This window comes from Neodiprion lecontei, chromosome 1 (assembly GCF_021901455.1).
Source record: "Neodiprion lecontei isolate iyNeoLeco1 chromosome 1, iyNeoLeco1.1, whole genome shotgun sequence".
Lineage (NCBI taxonomy): Eukaryota > Metazoa > Arthropoda > Insecta > Hymenoptera > Diprionidae > Neodiprion > Neodiprion lecontei.
This window is the reverse complement of record NC_060260.1, coordinates 34,002,217-34,024,882: the sequence shown is the minus strand read 5'-3', so window position 1 is coordinate 34,024,882 and position 22,666 is coordinate 34,002,217. Positions and strand designations below refer to the sequence as shown.

At 39.6% G+C, this 22,666-nt stretch overlaps 3 protein-coding genes across 6 annotated transcripts; all 3 read left to right on the top strand.

Moving 5' to 3' along the window:
* The first annotated feature begins 734 nt into the window (after positions 1-734).
* LOC107224531 lies at positions 735-3,668 on the top strand. Of its 4 annotated transcripts, XM_015664621.2 has the most exons (8): positions 735-906; positions 1,203-1,334; positions 1,718-1,975; positions 2,146-2,333; positions 2,471-2,513; positions 2,725-2,892; positions 3,093-3,222; positions 3,325-3,665. In XM_015664621.2, exons 3-8 carry the CDS (start codon positions 1,727-1,729, stop codon positions 3,372-3,374), a joined length of 828 nt encoding a protein of 275 aa, XP_015520107.2. In that variant the 5' UTR covers positions 735-906; positions 1,203-1,334; positions 1,718-1,726; the 3' UTR covers positions 3,375-3,665. The 4 variants fall into 4 exon arrangements, with proteins under 4 accessions (XP_015520107.2, XP_015520106.2, XP_046586146.1 ...); XM_015664620.2 differs by lacking the exon at positions 1,203-1,334 and having other exon boundaries at positions 741-906; positions 3,093-3,254; positions 3,325-3,668; XM_046730190.1 differs by lacking the exon at positions 1,203-1,334 and having other exon boundaries at positions 742-906; positions 3,325-3,662.
* Positions 3,669-4,478: 810 nt separating this feature from the next.
* LOC107224535 (aquaporin-11) lies at positions 4,479-8,052 on the top strand. The gene is made up of 5 exons (XM_015664627.2): positions 4,479-4,743; positions 5,502-5,689; positions 6,410-6,684; positions 6,763-6,901; positions 7,091-8,052. Exons 2-5 carry the CDS (start codon positions 5,509-5,511, stop codon positions 7,285-7,287), a joined length of 792 nt encoding a protein of 263 aa, XP_015520113.2. The 5' UTR covers positions 4,479-4,743; positions 5,502-5,508; the 3' UTR covers positions 7,288-8,052.
* Positions 8,053-9,436: 1,384 nt separating this feature from the next.
* On the top strand, positions 9,437-16,536 carry LOC107224532 (1-phosphatidylinositol 4,5-bisphosphate phosphodiesterase). The gene is made up of 20 exons (XM_015664622.2): positions 9,437-9,790; positions 10,212-10,271; positions 10,398-10,538; positions 10,772-10,851; positions 10,945-11,080; positions 11,159-11,259; positions 11,338-11,504; positions 11,594-11,804; positions 11,885-12,143; positions 12,410-12,592; positions 13,395-13,566; positions 13,685-13,842; positions 13,965-14,168; positions 14,329-14,527; positions 14,656-14,826; positions 14,928-15,071; positions 15,311-15,488; positions 15,631-15,834; positions 15,902-16,148; positions 16,296-16,536. The coding sequence occupies exons 1-20, from the start codon at positions 9,620-9,622 to the stop codon at positions 16,362-16,364; spliced, it is 3,255 nt and encodes a 1,084-aa protein (XP_015520108.1). The 5' UTR covers positions 9,437-9,619; the 3' UTR covers positions 16,365-16,536.
* Positions 16,537-22,666: the final 6,130 nt, after the last annotated feature.

The following is a 22,666-nucleotide window of genomic DNA, read 5'->3' as shown; positions in this document are numbered from 1 at the left end:
ATAACGTGTAGACTAGGGTGCTTCATTTTTAGGCGATATTTTTTTTTTGTTTGTGCTACCTGAAAATCTGATACTTTATACAAAATAAAAAATTATGCCGCCGGGTAAAAGGCTTAAAGTGCAATAGCGGCTTAGCTCATTTAAAAATTCAATTTAAAACACGGAAAAATTTTTTTTTTCGGTTTCAACTTGATTTTTCGACGTGAAAAAATTTTTTTTGGAAAAAACGCGTGTATACTATACATTTTTTTATATACTATACACGCGGTTTTTCCAAAAAAAATTTTTTCACGTCGAAAAATCAAGTTGAAACCGAAAAAAAAAATTTTTCCGTGTTATTTAAATAGGAAATTGAATTTTTAAATGAGCTAAGCCGCTATTGCACTTTAAGCCTTTTACCCGGCGGCATAATTTTTTATTTTGTATAAAGTATCAGATTTTCAGGTAGCACAAACAAAAAAAAAATATCGCCTAAAAATGAAGCACCCTAGTGTAGACGCTCTGAGAATTTACGATCGAGGTCGAAATCAATGTTCGTACTTTGTTGCATGATTTATACTTTTTTGATGCAAGTATTCACGAGTAGATTTGATTTTGTCGCAACATTGATTTCTTCTCAAGACCATAGCCAGCCTGACGACATCAGTCAGACGGATCTGCAATTAGGCGATAAGTGACTTGCTTCCTATTTCTTCTTATACCTAGACATGCCTTTTCGATGCTGAGATTGCCCAAACGGGACGACAAGTCTCTCAATCTGTAGGTTTTGTATTGGTGGTACTTATGCCTATTGCGTCACGGTCTTTCAGTCAATCGTCGCGTTAATATCGTCATACATTTACCATCGTCTGAAGGGGTGCTGGTAGGATTTTGGAAGCTTGAAAAATTGTTCATTACAACTTTAAGGTATGCGTTATTATTCTCTGAAGGTGTATCTCTAAATAGTGCTTAGCAATCAAAACAATGTTGAGTTATTGACATTGATAATTGTAAAATAAAATAGAACAAGTTGACCATTACCTTAGAACTAAAAAGCAAGTTCGTGATCACGTGTGGCTTCAGCCAATATTAACGAACATGCGGCCACTAACAATAATATTTATTTTATGATGTCATTTTTGATTCGTTCGGAAAAATATTGTACAATAATTCAAGCATAGCCATTTCTCACATCTAAATGTTCGGCGCGTGTGTTTACGTAGATAGCGTAGGTCAGTTGTAGGATAGATTTATCTATTATACGCTTCTGAAAAAAGTGATTGTAAACAAAACGGGTGAATTCAAACGTGCCGCAAAGCCCACATAGCCGCTGCTCACGTTGTCGGATTTGGGAGGTATGTTTTTCTTCCACCCACAGTTATATTTCAATTTAGAAGATTGTTAGAAAATTTCTGCGCTTTTCCATTCCTTGTATTACAAAAAACTTAAGCGTTAAGCGAAATACATATCTCCAAACTTGAAAAAAAATACAGTGTGTTGCGAATCTTTTGAATAAGCATTAAAGTTACGTGAATCCCTGAACCGTAAAAACCTGAATCACAAAAATTATTTCTTTCCTATGTAAGTACTCGATCACTCTCCACGTATCAACAATAATTTTTGCTACACATATGTTACATTAACAGCGACAGAGTACGAGGATTGTTTCTGAATTTGAAATTGGTATGTATGAGAAGTGCAGAAAAAAGCAATCACATACGATTTTTTATTACATAAGTTTCGAAAAATGGAGTATGGAAGAAAGGAATCGCCAAAGCAGACTAGCGGATTACAAACGGATAGTTTAAAATCTACTTCTGGTCCCAACCTTACATTCGTACAGAAGCCCATTGATAATCCTCAGTCTTGCATTGTTCAACGCCAGATTAATGGAAACACAGCAAAGATGCTGGTTGTTTTGCCGAATCGACAGCAAAGATTAATTACTTTTGACATACCTAACGAAGAATGTACCGTACAGGATCTATTGGAGCAGGTAACTTATACTATGTGTAATTTTCAACATTTCTAAAACATTGATAAAATAGGCTATAGACTAAAATTTTTTATTATAAAAAATCAGTGGTAATTGATTATAATTTTTAACATAGTGAATTTTACGGGACTTTTAAAATTCAGAATTATAATTACACATTTTTTTTTCAGGCAAACATCTCGTTCGGTCCGGACACTGATGTTTCTTTGGTGACGGACCAAACGTTTCAAATAAACTTTGTGGTCGAAATTGGCCAAGGCCCATTTTCGGGTTCTGGTGAGGGTAGTGAACAAAGTAACACTAATCTATTTCTGGATGAAATGGATACAATCCTTGGAGAATTTACAACTTTTCTCAGGTGAGTACTCATTAAACCTCACCCTGTTTAGGGGCTCAATTTTGCAATTTAACTTTTACTCTATCGTTAGACAGCATGCGTTTTTGAATGAATTCTATGTCATCAGCCACTAACTCAAATTTTTCAATATTTTACAGTCCGACGAAGAAGAGCGGTAACTATTCGCTGACACAGCAGGCCGTAAGTCAAATTCATTAATCAGCCCCCGGAGTTTCCGAAAACGTTCCATTTGAAATGATAAATAGGTTCAGTCGTAAGATTGTGATATAGCTGTATTTATAATATTCATAACGAACAGGATATTTCGGAGACATAGTTAGACTACCTTTTACCATCCAACTAATAACCTTAAACCGCGTTACGATTATTGATATTTATAATAATATTCAAGGCACCCAAATACCTGGATGGAGAGCTGGCTTTCCACAAATGTGGTGAAATAAAATCGACGAATGTGAATTACTTCCAACGTGAGGAAACAGAACTTTCCAATGATTGCAAAAATGTTCCGGCAATGATGGCTGTTGACGCAATAAAGAAGAAGATGCTTCTGCTTAATGTGAGGACAAATAACATGAGTTTCTTTTAAATTCTGATGTACTTCTCGACTGATTTCTTTGCCACTAACTAAAATACAGTTAATTAATAACATAAAATGCGTATTCTAAAATTATCCCTCCATTTGATAAGCCTTTTGAAACTACCCAGCAGGTATTCATAAACTTTTCCGTTAATGAGTTACTTTATTTATGGTTTCAGAATTACTATAATAAAAGCCTCATCGACCACCGCCGATCGGCGAAAATGTATCGTGATAGATCAACACCATTATATGGAAGAAGACTTCATCACCTATCATCGACCGGCGAAGCGTTCTCCACAAAGCCAAGTAGGCTAGAGATACTAGATATTTAGATACGTGTTAGTGTTTGATTGTTGCGCAAATACTTGTTTGAAAATGAAATTACTGATGTTGAAAAATTTGTTGCAGTCCCATCAACTTACGAAGAAGAACAAAGTAGTCTGACAATGAAAAATTAAATCGCATGGACTAGATCATGACTACGTACGTAATATTGTTCGTATGAAACTAGCATCTTTACACAAATTGCCTAGGTAATATTCTCATTTATCTAAGTATTACAAGGTCGTTGATACTGTCACAATCCAAGAAAACTATAATAATTAATTTTAATGGATTAATTGTCTTTTTTTTTTGTCGTCACTTTCAAGATTAAATAAAATGTCGGTCAACTGTTATACCATTTAATGCGCACAATTTGTTCCAACCTTTAGTTCCTCCACTGAAATATTATATACCAGAGTAGATTTCAGTCAGCATTTTATACGCAGTATTTTCAACACGAAAAATTCGATAAGAAGAAAATCAGAAAACTGCACACGATTACGATGAATGTGTTGTGTTATTTTTTTCATATGTTTTTCTTATACGTACGCGAAAAAATTGCAAACTAAAGAAGCGTGTACTTGTAGTTACTACATTATTAATAAAGAAACAAAGTCAAATACATTCCTTAGAATTTGGACTTCTGCACCCTGTTACTTGATATTTCATGGCCGTTAATCAGTCGAGAAATTTCTTCACTCATTTCCTTATAAAATTTACACAAACGAATTAACTATGCCCAAGATCAGCGGATTTATTCTAAACCTCACCGCTGACGCATTACAAGTGCGTTATTATATGCGTTTGTATCTGGCTGATGATAATCTTTAGTATTCTCTCCTCACGACGTCTACACTTAATTCTACACACGTGTAGATAATACTCTGGCCAATGAAACTATGAGCTCGTTCAATCACTTACTACATGAGTTCAATCACTCCGGTTTGTACCGCGCGTTATCATGTAATGGAAATGTTTACGAGGAGGCTCTGTTGGAGTCAAACTTGACCTGCAGTAATTTTTAAATAAATTCGAATCGCCGCAAATCTCGCGCGAGTTCAATGGCATCGGATAAGAGTGCAGCCGTGAAATTATCCGGGACAATTAGAACTGGTGCATTCAAATTTAAATCGACGATCAAAAACAGTGTGTGTTGGGTCATGCAGAGATACACACGCATCTGCACAACTTCCTCACGTTGGGTGAGACGAGGAAAACTATTTAAAGCTTCAAGGTATATATTTGCTAGTTTTAAATAGTGTTCAAGCGCTGCTCTATTCCAAGCGGTCCAAAGAACTTGTTAGATATGTTATTCGATAAATTCGGCGACACAGTTTTCCTCGATAAAATTGAAAGGAAGCCGAATGTTCCGATGTACTAAGACTGCCAATTACAATTGGAATTCAGCGGTGCAGTGAGCGGCGATTACTAGACGACGAACACATTTTTACGAACCTTCGCGCATCGTTTGAATAAACATACAACAGCTGATCTCGTTCTGCGGTAAGTCTGACGTGCAACGAATATAATATTATAGCAGTGACCGTTTATTTACTACAACGGCTGCAAATAAGGCCATGAAAACAACGTGCACAAATATGCAGTGGCACGCTCCGAATACTTGCATGTGCGATGTAGTTCGTTTATGGAAAAGTCTAAATGTACCGTAGATTTTGAATATACTTCAGGTTTTACGTAATATCTTCAGAGCATTGTGAAGTGATAACCCATACAACAGTCAATATTTTACCGAACGTACAAAACAAATGTTCAATGTATGTACAAAATGTTTCAGATATTCGATATGTGTATGACATGTTAGTTCAATATACAAGGGCATGTTTACCTTCGCATACTTCCACATATGTCGAATGAATGTACTTTTAAATATGTATCCATAAAGTAATATTTCATAAGCACAGTTGAAATCGTACCAAAGATGTATTATTTAACGAATTATTCTCCGTTACTAGTTAATTTCATTTCAATACGTAGTAATTGAATACGTGTCATTGCTTGCCATCGAATTGGTACGAGAAGTGCTTTGGTTAACGGTGAAGTATTCAATTGAAATATTTGACGCGTACATCAGTCTTATTGCACGTCGTGTTTTAGCATACAGTAATCAGTGAATCCACAAGTCAAACGACGATTAGGTGAAGTTCTAGATTGTAAGGTGTGGCGATTGTCAAACTCATAGTTTCATAGGCATAAAAAGAATTCAGTGAACAAATTTCATTCGAATTGAATTGAAATTTCAGTTAAAAAATGGAAGTCGCATCACTAGCGTTGGCGATATCGACCCTTTACATCGTTGTTACAAGCCTGATAGCATATTGGGCGAGAAGATACGTCGAATACTACGTGAAGGAACCCCTCGTCAAGTCTTTGTTTCTGGAAGGAATTGCGACGGCTGAACTTTGCGGAGCGTGCTTCGAGCTTATTATCGGTAAGCCATGCGTAGCTGCTAATGCCTGGTATCCTGGCTGCAGTTTCGACTGCGTATCCGGTCCAATTTCCATCGCGTTCCCGTAAGTAATTCGGCACGTGACGTGTATGCACAGTGGCATAATTCGGTAATTCATCTTGACACAGCTGGGAATTTGTCGGTCATGTTTAACAGAGACCTTGTGGATCGCGTGGTCGTTCAATGAAACGGATTGGATTGATGCGTCGCATAATTCTCCGTTTCTGATTAATTGAACGGTACCAAGCCTCAGATTTTAATGATCTTCGATATTTCACTTCGATGTTTTTGTCCTCTGAAGTCGTAAACAAGTCGTTTCTCGAAGCATCAATTATTGCAGAATATCAGGCCTGGAAAAACATTGTTCTAAGAAATGGATGAGATTCGCGTGAATTAGCATTCCGGAAAATTTTTCGTCTTTTGTGAAGACGGGTAACTTTTGTCACGGCCAACGACAGACGATGCATGCTAAACAGTTGTCATTAGCATTTGGAGCTTGCAACGATTCTACTTATTTTCGACGTGCCCCTCTATATTCAAATGAAGGTGGTGATGGACGAAGATTACAATGTTACGTATTTGTTGGTGAAAAATCGCGCCTTCCTGTTAACCCGCTTCCCGTTCAGTAATCGTATTTTTTGACGTGTCCCGTGTTTCCCATACTTATAAATTATACGGAGGTATTTCTTATCGAACATACAGTGGCCGAAAACTGGGGGGTGTCAGTGTACGCGATTTACTTGTTCCTTCTGACGATCTGGTGGTCGATGAACTGGGGCGACGCCTCGGCTTGTCCTTATACTCACATCGAGGAAGTCATCGAAGGGAAGAAAAGTTTGCGAGTAGCTTTCCTCCTGATATGGGCTGAGCTTGTTGGTGGATTGGTCGTCTTTAGGTACATTCAGCTGCTCTGGGCCCTGGAAATAGTTCCGACGCACAAGGATAAGGCTTTCGAAGATTGCACAACGGATTTGCAGGTACGCAGTGTTTTCACTCCGCTATTGCCAGACAACCGATAAAAACATTTCTGCATAGTAACACCGATTCTTTTACAGGTACCCGTAATTTACGGGGCGTTTGTTGAGTGCGTTGCAACGTGCATTTACCGCGTCGTTTCCCGCGGTCTGGGTGAACTGAATCCAAGGTTCAGCACTATCATCGATTCCTTTATCGGGACTTCGCTGGTTGTGGCCGGTGAGTCGGTGTCGTCTAACAAGTTGTGCACTTTGCATGCGTACAGATTATATTGCTTGTATGTGAAAAATGGAGAACAGAGATAACTGGTAATGGATTGACGAGAAGTTTGCGATACATCGTGCGCGTCGCAAATTTTTCACGAATGAAGTTTCCTAGATTACTGAATGCTTCAAATGAATTTTTCAGCCTTTAATTACTCCGGAGGCTACTTCAATCCGGCTCTCGCAACCTCGTTGAAATACGGCTGTTTGGGCACATCCTTCATGGAACATGTGATCGTTTACTGGGTCGGAGCATGTGCTGGATCTGTTGCTTCCATCGCTGTCTACAAGTTGTCAGTAATTCAGAACTTCGTTGAGCAGCAAAAAGAGAAAATGTTATGATACCTGGGAAATTTTGGAGTAATTAATAATTGTGCTACGTTGGGCACAGCTGTCGATCAATTGGATTTAGTTGAATTTCAATTTTCACCTATATTCAATGAAATAGAAAATTTATCATTACATTTTTTTTTCTTTAGATGTCGATGAAGCTCGATAGATCAAATAATTTACGACGCAAAGCGGTAATAGAAAAAACGGTAGGGAAAATGTTTTTTACATTGATAAGATAATCAGGCTCAAAAAATGTCGAAAATCGAAGTTGTATAAAATTGTGTATGACCGTTGCCGATGCTTAGGCGCTTCTACTAGCCAATAATTCAAGAGCGAGAGTGATATCTGTTTTACTAACCGAAGGTAAGACGTACCTGGCACAATCTTTCAATTAGAAATAATTTATCCGTATTAGTTATGTTAGTTTTGATGATTATAGCTGGTATCCAATAGCGCCCATTTATGAAATACAGGTATTAATTGCATATTTGCAAGAAATTCCGGAGTTATATTTCGAAAGGCATTCTATCTATAGTTTCGCAGCTTCTTATATGTACTGACAATGAGTGACAGTCCATTACGAGTGCCTTGCATCCTAAGTGTATTATGATTTATGATTCAAAGATATGACGGGTATCCGTCTTTCACGCGCGATTGATATGAATAGGTTACAGACGAACACTTAATAAAACTCCGACAGTAACCAATAAGTTTTGTACAGGCATTCGACTACTTTTACGGTTGCATCAGTACAATAAATGCTTTACACCATTATTACGTTATTGTTCCCTCACGATATTGATAAAAAAAACTTCTGATTAATGCCTCATCAATATTTGTAAAAGCTATTCTTTGGCGTTTTAATTATAATTGTCCAGCGCCGTAACGATTCATACTTTTTTTGGCTTTGCAATATTCCGCGTAAAAGTGTTACGAAGATTTTATTACTCTCTAGCAGTGTACCTTCACGGTGATTACTTTCGAGGACTGTCTGCTGGAGACCTACTTGAGTGCAGACTTCGTAATTTCTCATCGTCTGTAAGTTCAAGAATGTAACTGAGGTCATATTGGAAAACAAAGAAAAAAAAAAGGTTGTTTTATTATCAAGGAATTCCCCGAAATTCGTTTGTCTCCATGCAGCACGTCAAATGACTAACTGGATTGCATTGTAATTTGTCAGACGGCTGCAGCTAGGTACATTAGTGGTCACCGAGCAGTATCTGGCGCAATTGGATCTAAATTTGGAATTGATTAATGACTATGCGATGCCAAGATTTATTCATTACGCTCGCAAACTGAAACAGGATCTCTTAACTCGGTGCTGCAGGCTAAGCTTCGCGGAAATTTACTTACGAAAAGTTGACGGGGAACCACAGCTGTACTACCTACAGGGAACTGAATTTTAAACAATTGAGAAACTTTTCAATTTGTATTCTTTAATGAGCTACTATAAGGACGACTGAAAGTTGGCTTAGCTTTTTGCTCCCATGAGCTACTCCGCCGACAAAATTCAAACGTGTACTCCTACTTTTGGAAACATCCAATTCGGACTAAACTTAAAATAATTTGAATACTCACAGGTGTTTATAATTGAAATATGTATAATTAAACGCGATGGCTTAATTGTTTCTGAGTTTACTGCCGGATATAGGGGAATTAAGGGGAGGTAAATTTAGTTCTGAACTTATATTCTCGTGTTCTTATTACCGAGGTAGGTGTCAGGGTATTTTAATTTTAAATATCGTATCGCTATTTTCGCTTGAATATCACATAAACAAACATCAGATACAGAGTAAAATTGAAAAGGGCGATCTCAATTGCCGAGTTTAGAGTTGAACCGACTGCTCAGCCAATCAATTACGACGACTTAAGGTTTCCCTCTCCCATTTCCCTTTTGAGGTATCACTTGGCTTTAGGTTGGCGCAGGTTCGGAAACAATGCGAAGGAAACGTATGTAAGGCTGTTTTTGCAACTTTAGAAGGTGTATTTGGGCTCTTGTAGTAGATAAAACTTATCGCGCGTCGCCACACGTTACCTCTGAAGCCGGAAATGGAACGAGTGGGAGGAAAACCCGCGCGTTGCTCTCTAGAATCTAGTTTAAACCGGGGAATTCGATTAGGCTAATTGCATTATGTGAAAATCCGAGGTAGTTCGACGGGTGCAGGCAACAAAGAGAGTTTCCACCATAATGTCATTCGCGCATTTCTGTCCCGGCATTATTCAGTTTCGGAATTAGTTCAGATCCGAAATACGCGTTAAGCGTGTTTCCCCGTAAGTCCTTGATTTCGTTTGCATTCGGTCGATCGAAAGATACAGATTTCAACCCGACGCGAAAGAGATAATGACGAAAAAGTTTGAGTTTAATTGGCAAATCGAAGTTCCCGAGCTCCTCAGAAATGGGTCAACTTTCGACAGATGGTTCGAGGACAAGGAGAACACTGAATACGAGCCCGATTGTGTGTTCAAAGTTGACGAATACGGCTTCTTCATTTACTGGAAAAGCGATGGGAAGGTATTCGATGAAGAGTTCATCTTCAGATTCTAATTATCTATTTCACCTTCGATTCGTTATCGCCCAACCTCGTACAACAGTTCGCTTATCAATTTCACAAAAAAAAAAAAAGAAAAAACTTACTGTTTTCGACGTTTCTATCCGAGATCAAGTAGCATCTGTTTGAATTCCCATCGTTCAAAGAAACTGCCTTTCTCGTAGTTTCCTTTGTGGCAAGCGTTGAGGTAGTTTCTTATATGCGTCACCGATGACATACCTCGTTAAGTGATACTCCTGCGTTTCCCGTGACTTTCGCTCTGCGAAAAGAAGGGGGCATTTGTCAAAGCCATGGAATTTGAGACCTCCGATGGAATTGGGATGATGTACAAGGCAAACAGAATTCGAAGATTCCATGAACCGACTGACGTTGGGATATTTTCAGGACGGTGACGTTATTGAGTTGGCCCAAGTGAGTGACATAAGGTACGGAGGGACGCCCAAGGTAAGCTATTCGAGGTTCCGGATGCCGGACGGCCTCGGGAGGATTCTCCCAAATATTTTCATCGTTCTGCGGGTCTGGAAATATTTGGTATAGAACACCGTTCAAGATTTTGCAAATTTTTTCAAGGATCCCAAATTGTGCAACAAACTCGGCAAACACGGTACTGCAGAACAACTCGACGAGAAGAGTTTAACGATATGTTCGGGAACGGATTACACGAATATTCACTATCAGCACGTAGTTTGTCCAGACGCACAAACGGCCAAGGTATTTTCAAAACATCTTAGAACACACGTGTTACCTCCCCCCATGGAACTCTTGTCCCCTCAATCTCGAAATCTTGAAGATCGGCGATACTGTATCCACGTTATATGAGGGTATAAGCCAATGGGGTCAAACTGAAAATATTTCCATCAAAGAATTCGCCTCCCTGCGTAAAGGCACTTGATCAGTGAATCGAAGAATAAAAAATTTGTTTTATCCACCTTTATCGTTACCAGGACTGGCAAAGTGGGCTGCGGTTAATCACGCATAATACGAAGGCCAGCAACGTCTGTCCCAGAACGCAGTTGATGAAGCAGTAAGTGGTAATCACCTTGTTATAATACCGCGAGAAATCACCACGTACCGCTAACGCCTTCAAGGATAAAAGCCCGGTTAATTATCGTTACAGTTGGAAAAGAATGAGTTTTTCTGTTGATCCGAAGGGAAAGGTGCCCGTTAAAGTTATTTCGAAAACCTTCGCCTCGGGGAAAACTGAAAAACTGGTTTACCAAGCGTTGGCTGATCTGGGATTACCGAGTGGAAAGGTAAGTACTCTTATTGTTAGTCTCCTCAGTCCGCACGATAACTATTAATATACTTACACCTAACGCAATTTGTTACAGAGCGATAAGATCGAGCCGGAAGCTTTCACATTTGATAAATTCTACGCCCTGTATCACAAAATTTGTCCGCGAAATGACATCGAGGAACTCTTTCAGTCGATGTGAGTATCGAATTGTATTTGCAATGAGGTCAAGTTATTACGAAGTGCGTAAGGATCCTGTAACATAATTGTCATCAGCACCAAGGGAAAAGCGGAAACCATCAATCTAGAGCAGTTAATTAACTTTATGAACGAGAAGCAAAGGGACCCAAGACTCAATGAAATTCTCTATCCATTATACGACGATAAGCGATGCATAGAGATAATCAACGACTATGAGCAAGACGATAAAGCGAAATCGGAGAGTAGGTTGTCCCTTGTATTAATAACGGAACTTTGCAGACAAAACGCGAGAGCTTTCAATCGTACGTACAATCTTACCTTTATTCTTCAGAAAAGTTGACTAAAGATGGCTTCATCCGCTATCTCATGTCCGACGAGAACGCGCCGGTGTTTCTGGACAAGCTGGAAGAATGGATGGAAATGGATCAGCCGCTTTCTCATTACTACATCAATTCAAGCCACAACACTTACCTGAGCGGACGTCAAATCGGTGGAAAAAGCACTGTGGAGATGTATCGTCAAGTGCTTTTGGCTGGCTGCAGGTAAATAACGATGTAGCCGCTTTTGGACCATCTTGTATAACCGTGGGTGGTTCACGTTTTGAATTTTCCTTTATGTGCAGATGTGTCGAGCTGGACTGCTGGGACGGCAAGGGTGAGGACGAGGAGCCCATCATTACTCACGGCAAGGCCATGTGCACAGACATCCTCTTTAAGGACGTGATTTATGCTCTGAGAGACACGGCCTTTGTGACTTCTGATTATCCCATAATACTCAGTTTCGAGAACCACTGTTGTCTGAAGCAGCAATACAAATTGGCAAAATACTGTGACGAAATACTCGGGGACTTGTTGCTGAAGGAACCGCTGAAGGATTATCCTGTAAGATATACCGAGTTTACGAGTCTCCTCAAACTGCTCAGTGAGCTTGTCAATTCTGAAATGGTTTGGTAAGGAGGTAGTATTTTTGATGAATGCCGGGTACATAACTTGGGGAAAATTGCCACGGCCTTGCTGCTTGATATCGCGCTTTGATCTCGTACTTATAAAGTGATGAATAAATATTATCTACTCACTAATTTGTCAAGGCACAAGGTTTTCCTGTGAAAAGAGCCAATTATACACATGGCAATTCAAATCTATTTCAGCTGGAACCCGGTTCTCCGCTTCCACCCCCGTGCGCTTTGAAGCGGAAGATTCTCATAAAAAATAAGCGCTTAAAACCGGAAGTTGAAAAAGTCGAGCTCGAATTATTCCGGTCCGGGCAATTCGAGGCTAAGGACGAAGTCGTGGAGGACGCAAGTGCTCCAGCCGTAGCTGAGCCACCGAAGGTATACCTAGTCGACATTGAACACAATTCTGTAGTGGTTGAGGTGAAATGTTCGCCTTCAGTGCTCTTTTTTCGTCACGGAGCAGAATATTTTCATCGCAAAAAGCAGATGTTAATTTATATCGCGATCCTGGTTTAATGTCCGTTTGCACATGCATTGTCGCTGCGATTCGGTGAATTTTGCAGTCGACGTGCACTTGTGTATGTAGCGCTGAAACGTGAAGCTACTACGAAGACACCTCGTTTATCGCGTGAAATACCAAAAATAGGTTCTTTGCAAAAGCTTGCACATTTTAATTTTAGATGTAACGCAAGGTTAGCGGAATAAACCTTCTTTGAATATTGTTTTGCTATCTTCTTCAAGTTGCCAGTCTCGTTATTACACTCTACGTAACCTTTCGGCCCCTTTAATAAGCCGACGATCACTTTGCTTACTCGAAAGTTGGCTTAACCTGATAAACAATTTCACTTCACTAATTCCGTGTCGTTTTCACAGTGACGTGTGTTTTCCTTTTTCCACGAGAACGTTGGCAGTTGGTTTTACAAGCGGTATCCGCCTCGGGAGGTTGAAAATAAATCGCTTTGGTAGTACCTTCATGCGTACGGGTACCAGTAAGAGAATTCACAGCAGATGTGTGAAAAAAATGTTCAGGTCCAGGTGCCTGGTGAACGTTGGAATAACTTCACTTCGCCGCGCTAAGGATGATTGACTCCCAAACAATTTTACTATACCAAACTGACACCGCCATTGATCTTCTCTCCGAGATAATAGCCTTTGATATTCTGATATTATCCTGTTCCAGGAGGAAGTTCCCGCCGATCCCGCAGCCGCTGGTCCCCCGGGAGAGGGAGGCGCTGAAGGGGAAGCTCCTCCGATTCAATACAGCGGAAGTACAATGGCCTGCCATCCCTGGCTTTCTTCGATGATCAACTACGCTCAACCCATCAAATTTCAGAGCTTTGAAACGGCAGAGAGTGAGTCAGGCGGACAGTTTCTCAGAACACGATTGGTGTCCCATTCCGTGATATTGATTGACGCCGCTTACGCTCGTACGAATTTTCTTGAACAACTGAGGCTGATAATTGATTTCAGAGAAAAACATCCACCACAACATGTCCTCATTTTCCGAGACCGCCGCTCTTAATTACCTCAAGACTTCGTCCGTGGAGTTTGTTAATTACAACAAAAGGCAGATGAGTCGAATTTATCCAAAGGGAACGAGAGCAGACTCGTCCAATTACATGCCGCAGGTACAAATTTGGCCTGATATTTTTCTTTCTTTGATGCACCGAAGATGTACTTTGTTCTGCAGTCTGTCTTATCTCAATTGACACGGACGTTGGGAGGAGATGAAGAAAGTTGGTTGTTACAGGTCTTTTGGAATGCTGGATGCCAAATGGTAGCTTTGAATTTTCAAACACCCGACTTACCGATGCAGTTGAACCAGGGAAAGTTCGAGTACAATGGAACTACGGGATACCTTTTGAAGCCGGACTTCATGCGGAGACCAGACAGGAGTTTTGATCCCTTTGCCGAGGGTGTGGACGGCGTTATCACCGCTCAGTGCGCCGTGCAAGTGTGTATTCAACGAAGCGCCTGTCTGAAACATAAGAACCCCGGTTTAGTCTTTATCCTACTGCAATCACAGCATAAGCGGTTTTAAAATGTTGGAAGGTCTTTCATCCGGCACATTTTAACCCAAAGCGACATTGAAATACTTTGATCTCCGTCAACAGGTGATTGCCGGACAGTTCTTATCCGACAAGAAGGTAGGCACTTACGTAGAGGTGGATATGTACGGTTTGCCAGCCGATACTATCAGGAAGGAATTCAGGACCAGGATGGTACCGGCGAACGGATTGAACCCGGTGTACAACGAAGAGCCGTTCCTCTTTAGGAAAGTTGTTCTCCCCGACTTAGCGGTGCTGAGAATTGGTTGGTTACTAAGCTCTCGTCGATCGCTGTGAACATTGATGAACCATGTTAACTTCTCGCAATTCGATATCTTTTCGATTTCCTATGGATAGTCTAGTCTGGCATGTAAATTGTTTGGCAACTTGCAGGGGTATACGAGGAAAGTGGAAAGTTACTCGGACAGAGGATCCTACCACTTGACGGTCTTCAAGCTGGCTACAGACATATTTCACTGAAGACTGAAGCCAACTTCCCAATGGCGTTGCCCATGCTCTTCATCAACATCGAGCTCAAAATCTACGTACCTGATGGGTTCGAGGGTGAGTTCCGGTTGTATTTATTTAATTACACATTGTTCGCTGCTATTCGACCGTATGATTTAACAAGCTACTCGCACTAATTGAATCCTTCGTGTGTTTAGATTTTATGGCAGCTCTGTCGGACCCCGGAGCTTTCAACAAGGGCGCGGAGAAGCGGGATGAGGCGATGAAGGGGTTGGGTATCGAGCAGTCTGACTCAAAAGCGGAGGCGGAAAAGAAGAAGAAAGAGGAAGAAGCAAAAAAGGGTTTGTTCCGTTTTGTTTTCTCCCTTACAATGTTGGTAACGTCTCAATGTTCGCCTCTGGTTATATAAATTCATTTCTGGCAAAAAGTTCACTCAGTGTGTTTTAGCGAGGGAGTATATTTGGTTTGAAATTGCTGAAGTGTAATCATAAATTTACTCAATGTCCACTGAATTCGGTCCCTTTCTTTACGGAGTGCGGATGGCCGGTTTCAAGGAAACTCTAATAATTATTATCCACAGTGGAGTTCAAACTCGATCCAATTACTATGGAGTCGTTGAAGCACGAGAAAGGATTCTCGAAGACCGGAAAGAAGCAGCAAAAGGAATTGGATACGATGCGGAAGAAACACTTGAAGGAGAGACAGACGATGCAAAAAAATCATTGCAGTGCTATTGAGAAGCTGGTTAAGGGCAAGGAGTGAGTGATTGATATAGGACAATGACCGCATTCCGTTGTTATCAATATTTGAACACGTTAGGTCCTTTGTCGTAAACGTCGCGACGGAAATTTTCATCCCGATAATTTTTCCCTGCAACCTGATCGATCGATTAATTTTTAGCAAGGCGGCTCTGACCCAAGATGCTAACGTGAAGAAAGTTGTCAACGAGCAGACCGCTCAGTGGTCAGCGATGGTGGAAAGACAGAGAAAGGAGGAATGGGAACTTCTCAAGACTCACGCCCAGAATTCACGCGAAGAATTGAAGAAACTAATCGAAGTTGTACAAGCAACGCAGAACAAACAGCTCCAAGTCAAACAGGACAAGTAAGTATCCCTTATATTTGTTGATTTTATCTGGAGACGGATATGATTCACGTTCACTCAAATACAGAGACATCAAAGAGATGAATGCAAATCAGGCGAAAGTCTCGGTAGAAACAATGAAAGAAGTGATGAACGACAAAGCGCTGAAGACTAAAGGAGACAAGGACAGACGACTGAGAGAAAAGAAGCAGAACAATACGAAAAAGTTTATGGAGGAAAGGAAAACCGTGCAGATTAAGCAAGGGCGAGAAAAAGAAAAGCTGAAAGTTACCCATGAAAAACAAGTCACTGAATTGGACAAAGACATTGATTTGGTAAGTAGCATCTCGGCTCAAAAGTCCTGAAATACTTTTGAAATCTCGTTATCAGACCACAATCAGGCATATTGTCGCTCTCTTCTCCAATTTGTTTCCTCCCCTTGAATTTTCTTTTTAAACAGGTGTTTTCTTATTATATTTCAGACCGTCGAGTTGTACAAGAACGAACAAATCGAGTTCGACGTGTCATCCAAGACGGAATTTTACGTGTAGATAAACTGCGGAAACGTATTGTATTGTATTTAAATTTCAGATGTTGATAGAAATTGAGCTATTGGTGAAAAATTATACAACACACCTTAACGTTAATTATTTCAATTGAGAATCGCAGTAGAGATGTATCGCAGAATTGTACATAAGGAAAATAAAGAAGTTTGAACGATCACTTTTCCATTATGATAGCAAATTATTCTTTTTTCCTAACGCGAACCAAGGAAGATCGCAATGTAAATTTCTTTCCAAGTCGAGGTAGAAGATTTGAGAAAAGCCGCTTCTTTCGTCATTGCCCGCATATAATATGCACTGGCGCAAGTGTAATCGAGTGTATGAAATTGAAATGGCTTACTTCTGGAAAACACACAGATTTTCGAGTGTCAGATTACGACGGGCAGGTAATACAGTCACGTCAGAATCGCGGGTGACTTTCAATTTCACCGAGCATGGTTGCCAGGTGACGTCAGTCAGACGGAGAGGATTCTACTTGAGACAAGGGGGTGAAAATTCGCGCTATTTGCGTCAACCTGATACGTGACACACACGCACCGAAATTTGACTCAAATTCTTTGTATAATTCGCTCGTAATCGTAATAAATATCATTTTATGTACCTGTTGAATTTTCGTTGTTACGAAGCTCTGGGGATCTCTAAAGAGTTCTTTATTACAAAGGAAAATAAAAGAAAAAAAAAACAAAAAAATCAATACCAAACGCTGATGTAAGAAGCTTGTAAATTGATTATCCTGCCATTCACCGGGAATTCTCCTCACGCACACAAATTTTACCGGGTCGTGTGAATCGACGGGTTCATTAATGATTCCAAGCAAGCAATGTCTGCGGTAGCGTCTATGAAACCGATGCGTAGCACAACAGCAGAGCTTAATTTGAGTGACAGGTGTATCGTATCATACGTACATAGAAGGGACGTAACATTTGTGCTCGCCCACCGCATGTAAACGTGAGGTAAAGACGCGTCCTTCTCCAAGCCTCGGATTACTCTCGGAAACATCCCTCCAAGTTTTTTCTCCTCTCCCCCATCATTGTTTGGAAATGAGACTATTTCCGTTCTCGAAAAACAGACAAAAACACGGGCACATCTTCATTGAATTATCATAATGACTTCGCTGAAGTGAAATGATGGTCGGATGTCTGTAGGACAAAAATATGAATATATTTCTTAAATTCCTGCCGAAAAACCTCGAGAGTCAAAGCTCCAGGTTTCCAAGCTTAAGCTTCGTCGTGAATGTCGCTTTATTTGTACATAATTCCGAGGGGTTTATTTACCCCGGCGAAAAAACCCGGGGGTATTTACCCTGTCAGACTGTATTCATTATTTCAGTCAGTAAAAATAGTAACTCCGTAACCCGGAGCTGGTCGGAAATACTTGCGTATTTACGTGATAACAATAATAGTAAGGGTGTGCCTTCAGCATTGTCTGGGAAAGAAAATACCTAGCAGTTTCCTACGCTGGGCTAACAATAATTGACAACGGAATGAAATAAGATTGGATGGGCGGAGGCGAGAGATGGGTCCAAGATTGATCAGAAAGAAGTTCTCAGGTGAAAGTATGTGCGGCGCGTGTTTTATTGTCCGATTTTTTACCACCCGTTGATTCTGGCACGACATTTCCGTTTGATCGGCAAAGTCCGTTAGAATTACAGAATGAACGGAGTCGAATGGAGACCGTTTCTGGGGACGGCTGAATAATAGTGGAATAAGACTCGGTGAAAATACGGCGATATTCAATTCTCGTTGTGAGTGCATATCGTTCGAGACGATAAACGTAGGAATGTCGTGTTTCAAATATTCGGCAAAATTACTTATGAAAAATCCATCGTCGACAAACGAAACCCTGATTCTTTAGTAATTTTCTCAGCCAATCGAATCTGAGGGATAATTAAATTTGCTATTTTAGGAGCTCCAGTTTTTTAAAATCCAATAATGCAGAAGAGTGTTGTTTACGTGAAATGTAAGAAAATTTTTGAACCCTAGTTGAAGATGGAGATTTTATGACAGTAGAGGTGGAGAGGATGTTGGACCTCAGTCAAATACGGTAAATCGTATTTTACAATTTTTACTTTCTCTGGGTAATGAAATCTCTTCAAACTTTGGGAAATGACAGGTTTTATGGTCGTGCTTGTGGGTAGATTAATAATATTTTGGAAAATTGACGGAAACACTGATGTATTCGTAGCTAGTTTTTACTCGATTTAAGGTTACGATTCGCTATTGCAGCTGAATCCATTGAGTATTTTTTGTATTTTATCATGAATTTTGAAAACTATTCTCAGCCAACTCGCAAGCACAATCGTAAGCTCTATGATTTGCCGAAGTTTGAAGAGATTTCATTACCCAAGAAAGTAAGACTGTGAAATACGATTTTCTGTACTTGACGGAGATCCGATATCCTCTTAAAAATTATACGAATTCAAACAATTCAAGTATTACATTTACGACAACGAAGATGTCTGCTTATCTGCAATTTTGAAGTTTGGCAATTTGTGGCTTTCAAACTATGGCCATGGGAGATAATTGTACATGGATTTTTTTTGTCCGTTCTTCGATTCTCTACAACCAGATTTAAACATTATTTCTTTCGACACATATAGAGCGCGATTCTACGACTTCAATTCTTTGGCTTGCGCCTCCGTCTCACCTCAATATATTTGAATGACCCATACATACCTCGATACGTATACTTATTATACGACCATAGAATTGAAAAACTACAATTGTACGGAATCGGATAAGAAATAGAAAAGTTCAGTAACAAGGTATAAATTGCCAAACTTTAAATTTGCAGATATGTAGATATCTTCATGGTCGTAATATATTTTCTGATAGTGATCTAGCAATATAAAACAAAAGTTTTGAGTACCATCGAATGAGGCATTAGGTATATTATTTATTTGAGATACATCATTATTAACTCGGATCTTTGTTGTTATAAGGCCTCCATCTTTTGCCAGGGCTCAATTTTTTTTGTCATATTTTACTAGATTTTATTAGATCTTAGAAACGATCGTTTTTGAAATAGCAAACTTAATCACATATCGGAGGGAATTGGTTACAAAAATTGTTAAAAAATTAGGGGTCTTATTTTGGACAGGAGCTATTACATAATATATTTCAGCAGATCTGCAATGTGACTTTCCGATATTGATCGACACCTTGTGGAATACCTCGCGTACATGTTTCTGAAAAATCGGTTTGAAATCTGGCCGGTTATTTAACCGATGGCGAGAAATTATTATCATACTTTTTTAGGAATCCACGCCCTCCAAGCTTTTAAAGTCCTTACACTTTCTGACGTGTCTACCAAATACTTAATTAAAATAACGATCGAAAAAGTAATCACCTGTCGCTGCGAGCGGCTGTTGAATCAAAACGCGTTATCGACGATGGACGAACAATAAATTTATTTTTTACAAGTGCTATTATTCGATTTAATGTTGTAATTTGCGGATTTGATTGTGTATAATCCCATGGATGAAGCAGATCTCTCTTCTATTTTTCTGAATTTGTATGAGAACATATTTTTTACTCGTTATTTATTTCAATTTTAACTGGGCACAAGCGAAGCCTGGGAAAATATGTAAAACCTGAGTCTGACATGCGCATTGATGGTTTACGTAATGTTTTTTACAGCTTGTTCTCTTCTGTCCGGTTGTATAATTTTCTCCTCGTTTTTCTCACAGCAAAAAAGTTCCATCCGACGAAGATGAGATTGAAGCGGTGGTTAAGCTGTTTACAGAAACGTCCGCCAGATTGAGAGCAAGAAATGACATTCCCCCAAATAATCATGGTTCCCCAAATTTCATTTTATCGTTCCTACGCACCTTATACCTCACCAATCGGACAACATTATTATAACAATAAGCGACGAACGCACAATTCAGACGCAGAAGTTCAGGTAGACACATTTTACACACGTTTTCATTAAATAACCGAAATGTATTCTTCGTGTTCGGACGGTTAAATTACTTTTCCTAAACGACAATAAATTCCCCCATTCTCTGGTGTGAAATTGTAGCCCAGGTAAAAGCTCGTAAAAGCTCGTAAAAAGCCCTTAACGTTGCTCTGACAGGTGTAGGTATTTCTCCGAATAGAAATCAATAATTTACACTGTTGCGTCTGCAAACAACTGAAATATTCAGTGTATCGTTTCAGCCAGATTATATCCGGCCGCGTTTACTTTTTGTTAATTCAATCTTGGCTAGATAAACGGGGTAAAATGTGTACGCCGAAAAAATGCTGTTCATAACTTATACAGAGTGTTAGTGTTAATTCTGATCAGATTTCTAGCGTGTTTCAGGGCTACCAAGACAAGCATTTTGAGGTAAGATACCCATGGTCGGAAACTCGTTCTAATGGCTGTGGAGGGCTTTGAAGGATTTTGTACCACGCGCTTGTTCGTAGTGTAATAAATCAGCTGTGATCACTTTGGACGAATCGTTTTATTCAGAATCAGCCATGGAGAACAGTACAAAGTTCTTGTATGAAGTCAACAAAACGATAAACTTGGCGATAAGAAAATAAAAAAACGATTTCCGATGCTTATAAACAGAATTCGAAAAAGTCAAAGGCGGTGGATTATTTGAACACCGTCTGGGAAGGATCCGTTTCAATACGTGAAATTCTACATATTCCAAACTACAAAAAAATGTTTTGTTACATTTTTCAATGCTTGTCGTTTTTTTTTCAAAGCTTATCATTTTCAAAGAACCTTGTACCGTTGTCTGCAGCTGTTGTGAATAAAATGTTGAGTCCAAAGTGATCACATCTGATTCCTTACCTTACACTTTTAATTAACATTAACACCCTGTATAAGTATCTCTATTTAAATTCTCTATTGGAGTTGAGCGTATATTTTTCCACCAGAATGCGCTTTCCATTGTTTTTTGTCTTTTACGCAGCACGGAGTAACTGAAGTGAAGTGGATCCGGTTGTGTGTACAGAGACAAATCTCGCAGTTCTTTGCGAACGGGATTTATCTTGATCCCTATCGATTCGCAACCACTCACTGTCGTCTTTCCCGTCACAAAAAAAGCTAGATTTTCGCCGAAACTGAGCTACGGATCGAAGGTAATCAGTAATGCCAACCGGATGATGAGTCACGTATAATTAACAGGGTTTTGGGCTCGATTCCTAAAATATTCGAACCTGTACAGCATCTTCTGTTCGTAAAAACCAAGCAATGCTGGAAGATGGGTTTATATGTATAAACCTGCGCAAGGACACCCAATGGACACGCGACGGAGGAACGAGCAACAGAAAAATGGCGGTGAAGTAACCGTATATTCCAATGAACAGGAGCTGTCGCTGTAGCTTTCAGGAAATAATGTCCGACCGAGGTTTCCCGAAAGCAGTTTTTGTACGTGGGCTTGGATCTTGCACGAAGGTGATAAATCTGATGTACTAACAAGAAGTTGACGAAAGTACCTGTACTGTTGTATTTTTTATTTAATACCGCGTGATTATACAGTCCTGTGAGAACGATTTTTAATTACTTAGTCTTCGGGATAACCGCGGAGCTTTTTTTAACTCAGCCAAAGTACAAAAATAAAAAAATACAAGAATCATGAACGAATAGCTCACTACACTTGGAAAACTGCTCTTTTTTTTCAACAAATTCACTGAAATATTTTTACATACATTTTGAAACGATTTGAAATGAAGCATCGATAACTAAGCTTGCCTTTACAATCTGTGTATCTTCTGTTTTCGAATTTTTCAAGACATCTTCGCAGGTTATAACCACAATAATAATTTGAGTAATACTCAATGAACTAGTATCTCACAATGAAATCAATCAAAAGTATCCATTTTTGGTTGGAGAAAGGCTGAAGAGTTTTTACTTAGCGAGATTAGAATATTTAACATGTGATTAATGACTCCGAATACTTTATGACTGAGAGAAAACAAGCTTGTAAGTACATGCAAAGAAGGTTCTAACTTGAGTTTAGAATTTCTTGTCGGCGTTTGAATATTTGCGACTTACCAATAAATATCTCACAGCATTGCCATCGCTTTACAATAGGGCTGCGTTATGAAGATGGGAGAGCTCTTCCATCCACGGCGTGCAAGTAAAATTAAATATTCAATCAAGACAACGAAGATCTTTTCATACTGCAAGATATTTCAGAGATTTACTATACGTGTACTTCCGTTCTGTTTGAGGATTACAAACGTCCACCCTGAAAATGAAACCTCTCTCGTGTTTGCCTCCGCAATTAAGAGTCAAGTGAAATTTTTAATTTTGTCGTTATGTACTTACATGACCTCACTTTCTGAATTCCA

What these genes read in the sequence shown, in the direction of transcription:
- LOC107224531 (XM_015664621.2), top strand. Translation starts at nt 1,727, where the DNA reads ATGGAGTATGGAAGAAAGGAATCGCCAAAGCAGACTAGCGGATTACAA. An exon ending in TACAGGATCTATTGGAGCAG is followed by an intron (nt 1,976 to 2,145) that starts GTAACTTATACT and finishes TTTTTTTTTCAG; the next exon opens with GCAAACATCTCGTTCGGTCC. An exon ending in GAATTTACAACTTTTCTCAG is followed by an intron (nt 2,334 to 2,470) that starts GTGAGTACTCAT and finishes AATATTTTACAG; the next exon opens with TCCGACGAAGAAGAGCGGTA.
- LOC107224535 (XM_015664627.2), top strand. Translation starts at nt 5,509, where the DNA reads ATGGAAGTCGCATCACTAGCGTTGGCGATATCGACCCTTTACATCGTT. An exon ending in GTGCTTCGAGCTTATTATCG is followed by an intron (nt 5,690 to 6,409) that starts GTAAGCCATGCG and finishes TCGAACATACAG; the next exon opens with TGGCCGAAAACTGGGGGGTG. An exon ending in ATTGCACAACGGATTTGCAG is followed by an intron (nt 6,685 to 6,762) that starts GTACGCAGTGTT and finishes ATTCTTTTACAG; the next exon opens with GTACCCGTAATTTACGGGGC.
- LOC107224532 (XM_015664622.2), top strand. Translation starts at nt 9,620, where the DNA reads ATGACGAAAAAGTTTGAGTTTAATTGGCAAATCGAAGTTCCCGAGCTC. An exon ending in ACTGGAAAAGCGATGGGAAG is followed by an intron (nt 9,791 to 10,211) that starts GTATTCGATGAA and finishes GGATATTTTCAG; the next exon opens with GACGGTGACGTTATTGAGTT. An exon ending in AAGCTGGTTAAGGGCAAGGA is followed by an intron (nt 15,489 to 15,630) that starts GTGAGTGATTGA and finishes ATTAATTTTTAG; the next exon opens with CAAGGCGGCTCTGACCCAAG.